The following is a 14,870-nucleotide window of genomic DNA, read 5'->3' on the forward strand; positions in this document are numbered from 1 at the left end:
CGTGGACGAGAGAAGTTCAGAATATCAGGGAACGTGCGAACGTCTGCGTTTCCACGGAAACTGAGCTGAACTCGACCTGCTGAGGAGGATCATTGGAGACGTGAACCTGTAGTTTGGGCAAAAGTTACTTTAAAGCGCCACACACACACATGGGTCAATCCATCGATTACAGATTTTATTTTATTAAAAAGAATTTAGGTTCACAGAAAAAAAACAGGCTTTTAGAGCTTTTTCGGGCAACTGATGTCAACTGCACTGCAGAAAAGATCCAATTGTCTCTGATATTTACAGGGGGGGGGGGTACATGATTGAGTGACCGACAGAAGGGTGAACGACGATATGGCGGAAAAACATTAAAAAACACATTCAAACTAATCGGTCCACTGCACTGGATGAGAACAACACATCTTCTTGGATCGGTTAACACTGAAGGCGTAAAAACGTACGGTGACCTTTGACCTGTAGCGTGAACCGACCCACCGGGCGCTCTGCTGTAATACTGAACTGTGAAACCTTTACAATCGGACCCAACAGCGTCTTAACAACGGGTGTGCAACAATCTGAGCTCGGTCACCGTTAGATATGAGTTACAGGTGGAAAGGGGGGGGGGGAATATACTGTAAGTATGTAGGCCACAATTTGGCAACAAACAAGATACATATTCGAGAAAAAGCTGTACAAACATCGGACAAAAACAAAGACGCACGATTTAAAACTTTTAGTACTAAAGCTACAGAATTAAAAATATGTTTATTGTCTTTTTTAAAAACTTTTTAACTTCAAAACCTATTCAAGGGTGTGTGTGTGTGTGTGTGTGTGTGTGATTGTGTAATGTTTCCGAGATCTGAGGCCTCTGTCCTGGTTGGTTGGGGGGAAGTCTGACTACGGCCGACGACCTCAGTGTGCACATGCGACCATCACCATCGTGTGTACACACACGCACACACATATATACAGACACACACACGCGCGCGCGCAAGGACTTGGATGGCGAGGGAGTAATAAGAGCAAAGATATAGAACACCGCATTGAGATCCTCTCCATGTTGGATTTAACAAGACGGATCGAAGTGCGACACCAAAATAAGGGCGGGGTCGGGGTATTGGGGCGGGGGTGTACAGAGTGTTTTTACGCTGCTCTGTTTTGCTGATCGGGAGCGAAACCAAACAACTGTACATCTGTGTCACGGGGGCGGGGGTCACCCATCGGCCCGGCAGAGCTGCCGCTAACAAGAGCCAAACCAACTGGCTGGAGGAGGAAGAGGAAGTGGAGGAAGATTTAGAGCAACAAGAAGCTCTTCAATAATCCGGACTAGATTTCTGGACAATATTCTGGACCCTCTGACCTCGCCTGAAAAGAACGGAGCCTCTTCCCGGTGGGGGGGTCCGTCGGCCGGTCCACTGAAACATCCCTCCATCGTGTCTCAGAGAAAGAGAAAAGTACTCCGACAATGTTTGTTTTCTTCTTCTTCAAAGAGTTTGATTGGCGGGTTCATCTGGGTCCGACGTCCCAGAACCCCGTTTACTCCTGATGTGGATCGTGATCTCTTCCCGGATCAGAACATGGGCATGCTGAACCCCTGGAGGAATGAGAGGAGACCGTCAGACAGTGGGAGGAAGGGAACATGAAGCCAGAAACACAAACAGGAGACACTCGCACTTTAGACGCCGGAAGCAAAACAATGAATTCAAGGATTTATCAGGATACTTTTTAATCTGATTTGTACCAGCTGGCTCATCGACTGATTGAATGAGAGTTAAAAAATCAAGTTTTACTTACCGACTCGTCCTCAATCATCGCTGCGGAGTCAAAGAAGTCCGGTCTCAACTCTGCTCGTTCCCGTCTGTTCCTCGACGGCGGCTGCGAGGGGCAGAAAAACAAATTAAGACATTTAATTAGAGGAGCCACGTTGTAAAAATACAACGCAGATTTTAAGTGCGATATAAATTATAAATGGTAATGCTCAATCAATGGAGAAACACACACACACACAGTCTGAACCTGGAAATTAACACGTTTCCTATTTTTTTTAAAGAATCCGTAAACATGTGGTGTGAGAAAGTGACATCACTGACCAGGTCGATCACCATCGTGTCTTCAAACTCCTCGTTCATGTCCTCCAACTGTCCCCGCGATGACATCATCACGTCCTCAAAGATGGGCTCTGCGTCATCCTCCATCAACCCACGCCTGATGGGGAAACGTCATTATATATCGTTTTTTTTATAGCTCTTCATTACTTAATATATATCTATATATATCAATATATAGATATATATTAAAATAAATATATATCTAAATATATATTAATATATATATATGTATATATATATATATAAATTATATATTTATAAAAATTATGAGTCTCTCTAATTTAGGGACTGATGCTTCAGCTAACCTCGTCCTTTTTTAAAAGCTTCCAAACACACTTACACCGTCTGCCGGACGCCCTGGTTGCTGCGCGCCTTGATGTAGTTCATGCCTGTCCGGTCCTTCCTGTTCACCTCCTCCATCTTCTGCTGCCCGAGCCACGACATCTGCATCTGAGGACTGGAGGCAAACAGAAGGGGGGGGGGGGGGGGTGACAATATATACGAGACAGCGAGGCCCTCCACCAATGTGGCAGTGCCCCGGAAGTGGACAGAAGATACAAAGCTGACATCTTCATCCATGTACACGCGTGTGCGTGTGTGTGTGCGCGTGCTCACTTGTGCACAAAGTCGTTCTCTGATCCGGGTTCCGAGTCCGGGTCGGGCATGTGTTCCGCGGGCCGGTTCTCTCTGAGGACCGTCGAGGTGAGCTGAGGCGTCTGCAGGGCTCCCGGTGTCTGGAGGGTGTCGTTGCGCAACATCCACGAGCCCTCAACGCTGCTCTCTTCTGGGAAAAAAAGAAAAAGAAAGAGCACGCGGTGCCGGTCACACAACAGCAGACGGCCGTGAAAAACGCGCCTCGCCTCGCGAGGCAGCCGGCGCTCGGCTCCTCACCCTCGATTCGCTTCTTGTGGACCGGCGGCCGGGCCTTCTTGCTGCGCACCGAGCCGGCCTTGCTGCTGGAGCCCGACGTCACCGACATGTGGTCCTCGTCTCCGCCCGTCTGCAGGCTGTTCCTGTAGGAGATCAGCGGCAGCCACACGTCCTCCCGGCGCTCCGACATAGACTCCGACATGAACTTCTCCAGGTACGAGTGGCTGAGGAGACACGCGGCGCGATCCAGTCAGAGGTTTATGCCTCACGAAGGGGGGGGGGGCATATTGTAGGGAGCACTTACACAGTTTTTTTGTCTTGACGGATTAGTTTTGAAGAGAATTCACTCAGAACCTCAAGGAAGGCTAAGTTGAGGGGAGGAAACTCTGGTCCTCGAGGATTCTGGAACTTAAAGGCAAACTCGATTCCATTCCTGATATGAACGAGAGAGAGAGAGAGAGAGAGAGAGAGAGAGAGAGAGAGAGAGGTGGAGGGTAGACAAAAAATTAGCACAACAAGGACAGTAAGAGAGAAATGGAGAGCAGCACAGAGTGAAAAAAATGACACTCGTTTAGACTCAATGAGAGATTTCAGAGTGCCATGCTGATGGTCTCAAGGCACCAAGACGCAATGCATTGTGGGCCTTACTTGTGCAGCGTGGCGACGGCCTCTCTGGTCTTGATCTGGTCCAGGCCGAAGGTGAGGGCGAAGCGGCGGGCCAGCTCCTTGATGCCGCTGACGTGAGACGACGTGCGGTCCAGGTTGGGGCCCTGGTCCTGCAGCAGCTCGTTGAACAGCTGCAACACAAACACACACACAAATACACACACACGTGCGTTGACAACGTGTCAAACACACACACAAGAGAGAGAGAGAGAGCTCGTGACTTTGTGCGGTTTGTAACATCGTCTTCGTCTCACCTGCTGCAGACTGAGGATGAGCGTCTTGGCACAGAGGATCTTGTCCGTCTGTCTGGTTTTACTCAGAGTCTCCTTGATGATGTCGCCGTAATCGTTATAATACTGGAGGCAGAGACACAGAGGCGGCTTAAGTTTATTCCAAAATCGACAGATTTTCACCAACAAATTGAAATCAGAAGTCAGAATTTATGCAAAGAAATTGTGACATCCCAACTTTGTGCTACTGGTTTGAGGAAAAAAAGCTCCTTGATTCCCCTCTTTCACTTTAATTCACTGATATGCTTAATCTCGCCGCAAACAACAAATTATTTCTAAAATAAATCGGCTACATCCTATTGCAGTCTCACGACGCTCTTTATAAATACTGCAACAGGAAAGAAACCGTTTAGCTTCTGCAATCCAGAATAAAGATCCTCATCGTTTAAATCCTCTCTTTACACCGCGCTCGAGTGGCGGTCTACGTGTTTTGTTCCTCTTCGTCACGTGTGAAGAGCACAGGTGGACAGTCACCTTCATGTAGTGTTTGAAGATGTCGGCCGCAGCATGCATGTCCACGATGTCGAAGATGATGAGTTTGCAGAAAGCCGCGAGCAGGTTTCTCCTTTTGTGGAGAGCCTCGATCTTGTTGGCCTCGTCTTCCTCGTCTCCCTCTGCGGGGAGGGGGGAATGAGGAGGAAGAGGGGGAGAGATGGAGAAAAGTGGTCAGATATCAAATGGATGGGGGCATTTCTGTTTGATTGTCTTCATGCTCGTCCCATTCTTCCTCACCCATGCTCTGGCTCTCGTCGTCCTGGTCGATGAAGACGTGGTCCAGGACGAAGTTGAGCAGCTCGTTCTGCAGAGTCATGTCCGGGTTGAAGACGAGCGGCTGGAGGCCGTCCCGGCCGCCGGACACCAGCTGGTGGCTGAAGATCATCAGCAGGTCGCAGAGGAGCATGAAGGCCTGAAGGAGAGGAAACGAGGAGTTATGACGAGATGAAGAAGAAAACAGGCTTGTTTCTAAATAAATCCGTTATGGATCGACAAAAGAAATTCTACCCGTATAAATATATATATATATCTGCGAGCGGGTTACACAGGTGTGTGTGTGTGTGTGTGTGTCATTACCTGTTCTTTGACTGGCGTGTTGACGTTAGACAGGCACTGCTGGCAGACAGCCAAGAACGACTTCACCACTCTCCTCAGAGCCACCAGGTCATCCTGCACACGCACACACACACACACACACACACACACACACACTGAGCACTTGGCCATGAATCGATAGTAAGCGCCGCATCAGTCAGTCTTCTTGCTCTCGCTGCACCAGTGAAGTAATCAAACTTCAATGATTTCGTTAAATCACCGGCCGACTCCATCGAGGCGGAGGAATCGATACACTTTGTGTCCACACGCGTCCAGTCTGCCAAAAGCGTGCTCGCAGAGCACTAAAACTAATTTATTCTTAACTATTTTATCTTAACGATCAAGAGAAAATAATCTTTAACGGCTCGAGTTAATGGTGAAGAATTAAGTGACTTATATCGGCCGCACATGAAGAATCGTTACGCTGTGGGCCTGAGTGACGGTCGGCTGAAATAACAGCCGTGGGATCCGACCCGTGATGAGATGGATCGGGTGTAAGCCCCACGAATTTGAGGTGAGCATCCTGCCCGACAGTGAGACGAGTTTCTACAGATAAGCTGCCGTCCCTCCGAGCCTCCGGTGCTCAGACACGTCGGCCTTTCCTCTGAGCCTCGGGCCGAGGATACACCCGGGGGTGCGAGTGTGCGGCGGTGAAGCTCCGTCAGACCTTGCTGGGAGCCCCCTCGGTGATCTTGACCAGCTGCCAGAGGACCGAGTAGTGGGAGCACTGCAGGGCCTGGACGGCGATCTGCTCCGGCATGGAGCCCTGCTCGATGCCCGCCTTCAGCAGCCGGTAGCAGTTCCCGAATAAATCCCACCGCGTCAAGTCGTGCGCACTGAGTCGGGACACAAGAGGACATAGCATCGGAGTTCACCGACTTCTGAGCATCTTTTGATGTGCGAGCACCAAGTAGGAATGCTGTAAAGAGAGAGTCCTACTTGTGGAAGGCGGTGAGTCTTTTGAGCGTGGATAAAACGTTGTAGATGTCGTCGTCATCGGCCTCCTCCGCCTGCAGGGGAACAAACGCACCGTTAGCACACGAGGAACAAGGGATGTCGAAGCAGGCTTCATACACATGTTGACCAACGGCTTTCCAGGACTTTAAACTAAATTTCCATGACTAAACATGTTGCGAAATCTCGTTGTATACATGAAAAAGTGAGAAAATGTCGTATTTAAACTAACAATTAGAATTCCAAAGCATACACCGTGTAAATTAACACTGCATGACTTTTCCAGAACTTTTGGGATTGTTTTTTTTCCCCAATAACCATTTTAAACTTCCATGACTTTCCCAGGTTCCCCACGACCGTACGAACCCTGTTGTTACAAGTACGTCTGCCTCAAATTCTCCCCGTTGTATAATCGTCTACATCCCCAGACCGACTCTCAGAGACGCCGCGGGGGTCCTCGTGTGCGTACCTCCTGAAGCAGCCCCTCGACGGAGTGCGCGAAGCGGTCCGTCATCTCGTCGATGAGCTGCGAGCGGGCAATGTCCACGCGGTTCATGATGGTGTACTCCTCGGAGCAGAGGATGCTGTAGGTCTTGCTGCAGGCCTCCAGCACGTCCATCTCGATGTGCTTCTCCACCACCAGCCGGATCTGCTTCAGCAGGGCGTCCAGGTGCTTCTCCATGCGCCCGGCGCTGTACACGTCCAGGTCGAAGAACTGAGGGATCTGGAGCAAGTTGGCCACCTTCTCCGAATCCGCCTGGTACTGTGTTCACGGGGGGAGGGGCGAGGTGGGGCGTTAGTTAAAGAAGGCGCGTACGGAGACGCAGCACACGCACGGAGGCAAGAAAGACGGGCGGTCTCACCTTGGACAGAAGCATGGGCAGAGTCATGATGAAGTGCTCCGTCAGTTTGTTCTTGTCGTCGATCTGGGTCTTCCTCTCCTTCGCCGTCAGCACCTTGACGAGCGAGACACAAGTGTCACGGTCAAACGTGGTCGCTTTCAAAGAATTATTTTTAAAAAGGGGCGATGAAACGACTTTTGTCTTCTTCTCAATAGGACCTGGAGATTTCTTACGGTGGAGCTCCTTCTACCTCGGCACACATGCCATGGACACTTTTCCTTGCTCACAATAAATAAATAAAAAGTTGAGTATAGAGATATACCAATGAGCAAAAAAGAAAACTCAGTTGGTGCCAAATTTTGCGAGACTTGTTGACTTTTGGATATTTTTTATTGTTGTTCCTAAATCGAATAGTGCTTAATATCTTGGGAGCTTTTAATAAATCTCTTTCTGTCATCAACAAACTGATACTCATCAAAAGTTAAGCACTATCTTGGAGCATGGAAATATTTCTATTCCGATATCTATATCTAAATGTCGCACCTTCAACTAAACCCGTGGACAATTCAAAGTATTGTGTGTGTGTGTGTGTGTGTGTGTGTGTGTGTGTGTGTGTGTACTTGACCTACCCTTTTGCCGGTGCCTCTGCCAACAGGTGGGTGAGCCTCTGCTGCCTGCCGGATGGTGCACACCATCAGCTCTATGAGAGCACTCTCCTGTCTATCTGACAACACTAGAGAGAGAGACAGGTGGAGGGGAGAGAGAAACAAAAGGGAGAGGCAGATTGTCAGCGAGGGGTCAAAAAACAGAGAGCGGGATTAAAACAGAAGAAGAGAAACCCGGAGGGAGTTTCAATGAACCAGCTCGCCTTACATCATCTCTGCTAGCGCGCGGTTGGCTGCGCTGTAACCTCGAGCCGTCTCATTGGCTCATCGCGGTCAGTGTGCGTGTCTTACCCTCCTCGCCCTGCACGGCCTCCTCCGTCAGAAGTTCCGTCATACACTCCCAGTCCTTCAGCAGCTCCTGAGAGCTTTCCCACAACGAGTCCACCAGGTAGGCCGCATGCTCATGGAGCTACACACACACACACACACACACACTCTGTGAACTCTTTTATCACTGAGCATCTTTAATTCATGAAGATGATTATCTTTTCTTCTCATTAGTAGACAGCGTCTGCAATCACGTACATTTGTGGGTTATCCCAACACACACATAGGATCTCAAATGCCCACAAATATATTTCTTTGAACTGCAAAGATTTCAGCTTTATATATAAAATACCTTTGTGCATACTCAGTTTGTGTACTTTGACCTGTGTAAACAATGTGTTACCTCGCTCTCCAGAAAGAAGAGGACCAGCATGCGGATGAGATTCCCGTTGGGGCTGCTCCGCCCTCGGCGCTTCGCCAGCGCCTCTTCTGCCAGTGGGTCATGACGGCTGAAAAGTCTGAGAGAGAGAGAGAGAGAGAGAGAGAGAGAGAGAGAGAGAGAGAGAGAGAGGAAAGGAGATTGAGTTAGAAAATGTAGAAATGGTGGTAAGACAGAAGCGAGAAAGAGTGAATAAGATCCAGTTGACAGTAAGAAGGTCGACACCATTTCCAGTCAGAAGTGATGGAAGGTGAATTTGAAGCTTACTTCCTGTGCAGGAACTCTCCGGCGGCAACGGCCACCGGTCGGTGGGCGGAGTAGACCAGGTGGTACACGTTCTCACAGTCCTCATTGGATAAGGCGTCTTCACTGCCCCTGCAGTGGAGAACAATGATGAGCAGTTCCACTCAACACAATTAGATTAAAATAAATGAGCATCAGTGTCTCCTCAGTTAATTTTTTGCGACTTTGTTCAATTGAGAAGAAAAAAAAGAGTTGCATGAAACTGTACGGGCTGAGTGTGCAAAGGAATATTTGTGGTCCAAAGTGTGATGTTCCTCTGTGTTTTTAATGACTTGACATTTATGAATTAATTGGATATTGTGCAAAAGAAAACACAAAGCAGTGAAGTCACTCACTGCAGAATGAGCGTGACCAGCCGGATGGCCTCCACAGCCACGTCGTACTCCTTATCCAGCGTCATCGACACAACGCGGTCCTGTCACAACGGATGGAATTCAACGGTGGGAATAAATAAGCAGAAAAAGGTGAAACGGGGGTGATAAAATCTGAGGATTTACTAACTCCTACTGGTGAGCTTCATAATGTCACGTTTCATCCTCGCCGGTGTTACCTTGAAGCGGTTCGTGAACAGCTCCAACTTGGGGAACAGCTCTCGGTTTGTGTACAAGTTCTGCAGAGCCTTCAGGCACTTGAGGCGCACCTCTCCTTGCTAGGGGGGGGGGGGGGGGGAGAGAGAGAGAGAGAGAGAGAGAGGGCGTTAACAATAGATCCTGATGGGCCAAAGGCAGCGTCGGAAATACACGAGGTCAAAACTGCTCTTAAGAAATATAATGTTGCCCCTGATATCACGAGCAGAGGGGCAAATAAATGCCCCCATAATTTCCTCTAATAATTATGATAATTTAATGAACTTGTCAAAAACATCGTAGCCTATACAACCTGGTCCAGAATCTATTAGAGTACTGCCTAATAGTCTTATTATTGCCATTTGATGACAATAGCTCATATACTGTAAAACAATTTTTTAAATTTATGTTGTTTCTCAAGTTTCAAAAAGTGCCCCAATATATTTTTAAATGTAAAAAAAAAAAAAAAATTTAATTGAGGGGAAAAATGGCTCCCTAAAAAATATGTAAATTTCTTATCCTGGCCAAAGGTTTGTGTAAACATCATCAGACCTGTTGAATCAATCTAGCAGCGGAACACCGAAACATGAAGAGACGCTCAAACAAGTGTTGAAGAAATGTGAGAAAAACAACAACAACAACAAGCCGGTGAGGCGGCTGCCCTCACCCGATCGTGTAGCGTCCATCCGACATATTTCAGGTAGCTGTCATTGAGAAAAGCGTCGCTGTACATCTTCATCCACACGCCGATCTCCTCGATGCAGATGGCTCGGATCTCAGCAATGGCGTCCCTAGGAAACAAAAGACTTGTTTTAAAAATCAACCAATTAAATAATAATGACGCCATCGTATCTTATTCCCTATTTTATCGTTGCACCTTATTATCTGACATGTCGGATCAGGGTTTTTATGATCATGTTGTCTTAAATGTGGCGTATAAACAAACTTTGATTGATTGATCTTCCAAAATGTTTTAAAGAAATATGAATAATCCATCGACGTGTGCAACGTGTACCTGTAGCGATGCACGAAGATTCCCTTGAAGATGGAGTTCATCATATTCTCGATTTCATCTTGGTTTTCTTGAAGCTGCAAAGACAAAAACACAGCGCGGACATTTTCACAAACGTGTCGATACCTTATAAGAATCCGCTCTGTGCGGCAGGAGAACGAACAGCCTCAGATTGCGATCCTCTAGCCGACCTCCTTCCTCTTCTGCAGCAGCAGCTCCAGCTTGTCGTTGGCGCGCTTGCCGGGGATCTTGTTCCTCTCGGCTTCGTACTGCCGCTGCGTGTTATCCTGGTGGATGCTCAGGTTCAGCGCCACGTTCACCAGCGCCGTCATCAGCTTCATCGCTGGGCGGAGACAACGGCGCTCGTTAGGGAGGCTCGGCCAATTACGGCGCGTGCGGAACATCGCCGGACCGCTACGGGACCGCTCGGGCACCCCCCGGAGCCCTTACCTGCCAGCGTGGAGGTGTGTCTGAAGGCTCGCACCTGGGAGTCCGACAGCCCGGTGAGGAGGGAGATCACCGTGTCCATCATGTACTCGTCGTAGATGATGCTGTACTGACACTGGCGGATCAGGACGCTGATGAACTCGCAGAAGTTGTAGCGGAACTTCTTCCACAGGGGCCCCGGCATGGTGAGGGGGTAGTCCCCGCTGTCCTGTGGGCGGGGAGACGGAAGCGATTCAGGCGGGAGGACTTTCGGCAAAATATATCGCTGGAGTAATGTGTTGGTATTAGTGACCCACTCAAAAAATGTGAAAAACAATGATTTCAGGGTAAAAACATATTTAACCCTCCTGTTACCTTTCGGGTCAATTTGACCCCATTCAATGTTTAACGTCGGTGTTCTTTGGGGTCAATTTGACCCCAGGCTGTCAAACATATAAGAAATATCAACTTTTTTATATATTTAAAGGGCTATTAAGGAAGTCAACAAACAAACATAAAGTACCTCACACTTAAACTTGGGAAACAATATTAATTCTAATAATTTTCTGGAGGTTTTAATTGGTGGGGTCAAATTGACCCCGAGGGTAAAATATGTTAGTAAATGTGAAGGTAACAAGAGGGTTAAGCACTTGAAGTATTGGTGATAAATGAAGAATGGCTTTTTATTTGTGCTGCTCAAAGTGTTGGAGGACTTCACTCTGGGTGCTTATGGCTTTCTGGTTGACGTTAAGAACACATTACTTCTTCAATCTCTGCTAAAAAGACTAATGCGAAAGGTTCAGAAGGATTTTCATCTTTCTTCGTGCACCCGCCGACAAAATACCTTTGTACTTACCGACGGTGACGAAACATAAAAAAGGTCTGTAGATAGAGTCGGGTTCACACACATGTTGACCAATGGACTTCCAGGACTTTAAACCAAATTTCCATGACCAAACATTTGGTGAAATCTCGGGTGTAGATATGAAAAAGTGAGAAAATGTCATATTCAAACTAACAATGAGAATTCCAACTCTTACAGTAAATATGCCGCGTAAATTAATATATGAATTTAATAAATTTCCATGACTTTCCCAAAGCTTTTAGGGATTACATTTTTTTCCCCAATGACTTTTCCAGAGCTGGAAATAACCATTTTAAAATTCCAGGACTTTGCCAGGTTTTCCAACCCTGCAGAGATACGAGATAAAGTATCAAATCCATTTAACCCGCATGTAGATTATTCACGTTATAACCGCACACGGCTTCTTTAGACGGGCAGCATAACCGCCTCGCTGGAAGTAAAGAAACAAAAAAATCCTTGCCAACATTTACAGCTTCACATGAATGACGACGACCCGGCGGATACCTCGTCAAACTCTTCCGTCATCTTGCGGATGATCTCTGCGTTCTGCATGTTCCTGAACATCTCGATCCTCACGGTCCCTGGAGACGGAGCGAGAGGACTCAGAACGACCCGTTTCACGGCGCCATTGTTTACGTCGCCGTGCGGCGGAGGTTTCCCTCGTCTTACCTTTGCACCCCGAGCACTGGATGAAAAAATTGATGAGATCCAGCAGCGCCAAGTCTCTGTCCTGTTTGTACGACTCGATCCACTCGTCCACCACAGACTGTACACACACACACACACAGAGAAACAATTCAATGTATTTGATTGAATAATGCACATGACGAGGCTTATAATTTGAATGCGTGGACGCACCTGCATGGCACTCTTGCCCAGTTTGACGACCTCAAACAGCGTGACGGGATCTCCGCCGTCGCCGTTATGCTGAGCCACGCCGTTGGCCTTCCCACGCCCTCTCGCGACGCCCACGGCCTTCTCCGCCGGCGTCTTCCTCGGCTTCTTATTCGCCGCCTGAGGGGACGGAGACACAGTCAGAGACGCAGGGAGGAAGACGACGGACTCAAACGCTCGTGTTCACACACACACACACACACACACACACAATCATAAGACAGTCACGCATAAAGCCTGATTGTTAACCAGGCGTTTCTCACTCATTTCCTGTAACACACACTCTGCTGACACGGACTCATACCGGGGTTTGTTTTCCAGGCCTCCCTCTCTTCTTCTTGCCTTTCACCTCGGGATCTTCGATCTCCCCGATGCTCATGCTTAACGCCACGGCGTCGGTCGGCCCAGACTCATTGGAAGAGTCCCTGAGAGGAGAACACAGAAGACCCTCATGCATGTCAAAGGATTTTGACGGATACAACCAAACTGTGCAAAGAAACACCAACGTGCTTATTTCTTGGGGCGACGTAAAAACATTGAGACACTCGTTTTGTGTTTTCACGCGTTGTGCAAAGATCATCACATATATTTAGACACAAATGTGAGTTTTTGGCAAGTTTAAAACAAAGTTTCAGCTACAAGCAGACAAAAAAAACTTCTATCTACAGTACAAAAAGTACAAAGAGCACAACTTTGGAAGTATTTTTAAAGCTTTTTCTACACCCTCCACAACTCTGTTCTTCTTCTCTCCGTTGTTCTCTTACTGTAGGACAGGAAGCTCCGAGGTGATCATCCTGGTAAGTGCGGCTGGCGGTCGAGGTGTGCGACTCTGTTTGTGTGCGTCTTCAGGAACGAGTGTGTGTTTGGGGCCAAAGGCCAGGACGGACGGCGTTGAACTTGCTGGCACTTAACTCTCTTCAGCTCCTGGAAAAGAACAGAGAAAAGAGAGAATATTATTATTAAAGCTTCAAGAAACAACGTTTAATCATACGAGTGCTCTACAAGTTGTGCAATAGTCAAGCACGTGGACATGAAACACAATATTTAGATCTTGAAGAGGAAGATATCAAAGAGGTAATGAAGTGATGGATCTAGGATGATGATTTATTGACTGAAACTGGGACAGATATCTGTCCTACGTGGCTTTAAAACTTGAGTTTAAACTGGACAGTTTACATCGAGTGTGCAGGCTCAGTGTCCAACGAGTCACAGATGTGGAAATGTCGCTGAAAGCAGAGCGACGGCTCGAGCTCAGTCAGGATGAGCAGCTGGAAATGGGGAGAGGAGGACACCAACTGGACACGTCGAGAACTACAACAGCAACATATTGTGGGACGTGTAGTGAGGATTTAAACACAGGGGTGTTGTTCAACATTGTTCAGAATCACCGCTGAAAATCGATAGAAATGTTCCATAGAACATGAAACAAGTAGGCTTAGTTTATTAAATAAAGACTCGGGTCGGACATTAGATTATTTTTTTAACTAAAAGTTGAATTATACAGAAGGCAGACAGCCAGGTAGGCCAAATGCCCTCTAGTAAAAACAACAACAATGAAACAGACTTTTTGAGACAAAAGCTGTTCATAAATATGATTTAAAGAAATTATTTCCAGAGTTGGGAAAATTCCCAAGTGCCACAAACGATGCACACTGAGCAATGAAACAATCCCGTCATGCCTTGCAGCCAGAGGGGAAACTCTCAGTCAGAAGACTGGCAGCTAAATTAGTTATTGTTATTATTAGTTATTGACCTGTTCATATTCTAGTAGGGGCAAAGAGCAGAGGAGGAGCAATACCGCACTTGGCCACAAGAGGCAGTATGATCCACAAAGTCCTCTGGCCAAAGTCTATCAACAAACTGCTTAATTGAGTTTTAACTGGGCACAATGGGTCGGAAAAAAATCCCCCTGCACTCATTTAGCTCCCAGCTCGGTGCCAGGTCCAGTTCTGTTCACCTGCGGAGCGTTTTTAGGGGTTATTCTCCCCAGAGTGTGTGTGTGTGTTTGAAAGTAGGTCTGGGCAACAGTAGGGGGCAGGCTAAGAGAGTGTGTATTTAAATACGATCTTCAACACAGTGTTCGTACTGAGGGATAGCATGTGTGTGTGCACACAAACACACACACACACACACTCACAGTCATCTCCTGTCTCACACAGACAGCCAGACTGTGAGTAAACGGCTTCAATCGTGACACGCAGAGTCCTATTTTTAGCCAAGAAAGTAATCATTACAAGTCAGTAATCATGTGATGTTTAGTGGGTTAAAATAATATTTAATAAAATCAGAAGTTGCCCTACATCCAAGCTCAAACTTCAATAGGCAGAGCCCACAGGGTGTTAATGGGCTGGGATTTGACCCGCTTGCATACGCATGAGCTTCTAAATGGATTTTGACACTTGATATTCCTGCTGCGCCGACATTAAACCTACAAAAAGGACGTAGAGGCATGATCCTGCCGACAGGGCTGCACATATAAATGATGAAGGGAATAATCCTGGACGTCTGTGGAACAGTGTTTGAAATCACCTGGATGGACAGGGGCTGTAATTATAACTTCCACCTGCTTTGAAAAAACAAACAACTAAAGACGTCGTTCTGCACACGTGAACTCTGCTACAGCACTGGA

General features: G+C 47.4%; 1 protein-coding gene across 2 annotated transcripts in view; it reads right to left on the reverse strand.

The window, feature by feature from the left end:
• Nucleotides 1–160: 160 nt before the first annotated feature.
• The window catches only part of stag1a (STAG1 cohesin complex component a), a 40,121-nt gene continuing 25,411 nt past the window's right edge, over nucleotides 161–14,870 (reverse strand). Inside the window, exons 2-32 of one of the 2 annotated variants that reach the window (XM_056425675.1) lie at nucleotides 13,006–13,165; nucleotides 12,546–12,666; nucleotides 12,206–12,361; nucleotides 12,017–12,113; nucleotides 11,852–11,928; nucleotides 10,507–10,711; nucleotides 10,248–10,399; nucleotides 10,060–10,133; nucleotides 9,712–9,835; nucleotides 9,029–9,127; nucleotides 8,814–8,893; nucleotides 8,443–8,550; nucleotides 8,140–8,254; nucleotides 7,761–7,878; nucleotides 7,434–7,537; nucleotides 6,826–6,918; nucleotides 6,432–6,725; nucleotides 5,948–6,018; nucleotides 5,676–5,844; nucleotides 4,991–5,083; nucleotides 4,652–4,826; nucleotides 4,394–4,533; nucleotides 3,884–3,985; nucleotides 3,612–3,760; nucleotides 3,268–3,396; nucleotides 2,985–3,187; nucleotides 2,709–2,874; nucleotides 2,434–2,550; nucleotides 2,076–2,190; nucleotides 1,780–1,860; nucleotides 161–1,579 (exon numbers count right to left, since the gene is read on the reverse strand). In XM_056425675.1, the coding sequence (XP_056281650.1) occupies nucleotides 1,556–1,579; nucleotides 1,780–1,860; nucleotides 2,076–2,190; nucleotides 2,434–2,550; nucleotides 2,709–2,874; nucleotides 2,985–3,187; nucleotides 3,268–3,396; nucleotides 3,612–3,760; nucleotides 3,884–3,985; nucleotides 4,394–4,533; nucleotides 4,652–4,826; nucleotides 4,991–5,083; nucleotides 5,676–5,844; nucleotides 5,948–6,018; nucleotides 6,432–6,725; nucleotides 6,826–6,918; nucleotides 7,434–7,537; nucleotides 7,761–7,878; nucleotides 8,140–8,254; nucleotides 8,443–8,550; nucleotides 8,814–8,893; nucleotides 9,029–9,127; nucleotides 9,712–9,835; nucleotides 10,060–10,133; nucleotides 10,248–10,399; nucleotides 10,507–10,711; nucleotides 11,852–11,928; nucleotides 12,017–12,113; nucleotides 12,206–12,361; nucleotides 12,546–12,666; nucleotides 13,006–13,034 (3,780 nt within the window). In that variant the 5' untranslated portion in view covers nucleotides 13,035–13,165 and the 3' untranslated portion in view covers nucleotides 161–1,555. Of the gene's footprint in view, nucleotides 1,580–1,779; nucleotides 1,861–2,075; nucleotides 2,191–2,433; nucleotides 2,551–2,708; nucleotides 2,878–2,984; nucleotides 3,188–3,267; nucleotides 3,397–3,611; nucleotides 3,761–3,883; nucleotides 3,986–4,393; nucleotides 4,534–4,651; nucleotides 4,827–4,990; nucleotides 5,084–5,675; nucleotides 5,845–5,947; nucleotides 6,019–6,431; nucleotides 6,726–6,825; nucleotides 6,919–7,433; nucleotides 7,538–7,760; nucleotides 7,879–8,139; nucleotides 8,255–8,442; nucleotides 8,551–8,813; nucleotides 8,894–9,028; nucleotides 9,128–9,711; nucleotides 9,836–10,059; nucleotides 10,134–10,247; nucleotides 10,400–10,506; nucleotides 10,712–11,851; nucleotides 11,929–12,016; nucleotides 12,114–12,205; nucleotides 12,362–12,545; nucleotides 12,667–13,005; nucleotides 13,166–14,870 lie in introns of both variants that reach the window. The other variant, XM_056425674.1, reaches the window with a different exon arrangement.

This window comes from Pseudoliparis swirei, chromosome 11, assembly GCF_029220125.1.
Source record: "Pseudoliparis swirei isolate HS2019 ecotype Mariana Trench chromosome 11, NWPU_hadal_v1, whole genome shotgun sequence".
Classification (NCBI taxonomy): Eukaryota; Metazoa; Chordata; class Actinopteri; order Perciformes; family Liparidae; genus Pseudoliparis; species Pseudoliparis swirei.